The sequence below is a fragment of the Perkinsus marinus genome (assembly GCF_000006405.1).
Source record: "Perkinsus marinus ATCC 50983 genomic scaffold scf_1104296958712, whole genome shotgun sequence".
Taxonomy (NCBI): domain Eukaryota; phylum Perkinsozoa; order Perkinsida; family Perkinsidae; genus Perkinsus; species Perkinsus marinus.
In genome coordinates, this window is record NW_003206658.1 from 1,180,482 (window position 1) to 1,181,972 (window position 1,491).

The 1,491-nt window shown below is 39.0% G+C and overlaps 1 protein-coding gene across 1 annotated transcript in view; it reads left to right on the top strand.

The window, feature by feature from the left end:
- Window positions 1-448: 448 nt before the first annotated feature.
- Window positions 449-1,491, top strand: part of Pmar_PMAR011821 (hypothetical protein) — a gene marked incomplete at both ends in the record, with an annotated part of 9,577 nt that continues 8,534 nt past the window's right edge. The window contains 3 exons of the mRNA XM_002773912.1: window positions 449-458; window positions 590-627; window positions 650-739. Coding sequence (XP_002773958.1) covers window positions 449-458; window positions 590-627; window positions 650-739 — 138 coding nt within the window. The remainder of the gene's footprint in view (window positions 459-589; window positions 628-649; window positions 740-1,491) is intronic.

The window sequence follows — 1,491 nt, forward strand, 5'->3', positions numbered from 1 at the left end:
CACGCCGGTCGAGTTTTGTATCCTCCTCGCTGAGATCGCCACTGAGAGAATCTTACAATGTCTCGACTTTCTATGGATTGGATTTTGCAGTTTCAGACTAGTAAGAATTTCCGAGTATTTTTCCCGGGAAATTTTTCCTGTTGTCCTCAGAAACTTCGCCATTTCGGCAAACTTCGGTTTTTGGGTATACGTTTGATGTGAATTCTGCAGCAGCCGTTGAAATTTGTAAAGAGAAAAGTGCCACTAGCATAGTTCTGGCAGAACACGGGGTAAGGGGGTGTTGAGATTAAATTGTCATATAATCTTCCCGAATTGTGGTATTGAAATCGAATACAGGGATGATCAAAAAATGAAGTAGACTATGTTGGTTCTGTCGTAAAATATTCCCGAGTTGTGGTATCGACTTCAATCGAGATGATAATTCACAAGCAAGTGTATTTGATTTTCCATGGAGCGTAGTAGGTCTTTTAAAAGGATGCAAAATATGTTAATCATGTGAACTACGTACTATTATGATTTTATATAGTTTTCGCTGGAATCGAAAATAAGGGAGAAACTATGTGTTGGTGTTATCGAATTTTCAATCCAGGGAATTCGACGGGAGTGGGCAAGTGGGTTTTTAAGGATGTAATTTTGTGGCGCGTGACAGATTCCTAACGTCCCCCACACAGTGTTCCTGAACCCGTGTTGTTCTCTTGCTAAGGACTATATACCCAAACAGCAAAGTGCAGTTCAACAGGTGAGAGCTTCCGTATTGATTCGATAATTTTACGTGAAGTGGCATAATACTCTGTGAAAAACTCGCTATTCGCGTTATGCAGTAGTCGTGGAATACGTTTCTTTTTCTTTCTAGGGTTTTTCATATCGCGGATGAAACTGTCGTAGAGTGTGATGTGTTAGGTGCTGGAGTATTGGAGAAAAGAAGGATCGGAGTCGTTGGTGTTGAAACCATTGAAAGGTGGTATCTAATCGGACCTCATTTGTATCTAGTGTGGAGGAACCTAAGATTCTTCCTGTTTTTAGTGGAAAGATAGATTTTTTGGTTTTGAGATTTTGCGCTTGTGAATGCAGTGGTGATATTTTTTCCAAAGTAAATTTATTTATTTTTGTTTTTGATGAATGCAATCATTTCGATCATTTTGATTTTGTAGTGTTAGATTTTCTCGCGGGAAATTTCCTTAGAATTTGAAGGTGTTTGGAGGAATCTTTCGGGAAATTTTTGATTTCAGCGTAAGCGGTGTTTTTTGGGGGAGTTTTTGCGTATTGAATGTATCACAGTGTTGGAGGAATTTATGTTAGGTTTACTCGGCGGAGCTCAGGAGTTTTCATACCATATTATGGAATTTACACACGATTTGGGGTAGAATTGTGAGAAAATCACCAGAAATTTGCCAAAATTTTCCTTCGATTTTTCCGTCTGTATTTGACCAAGGTGAGAAATCGTGGGAAAAAATTGGAGAAAAATATCCCCGAGGTCTCTTGGATGATTTA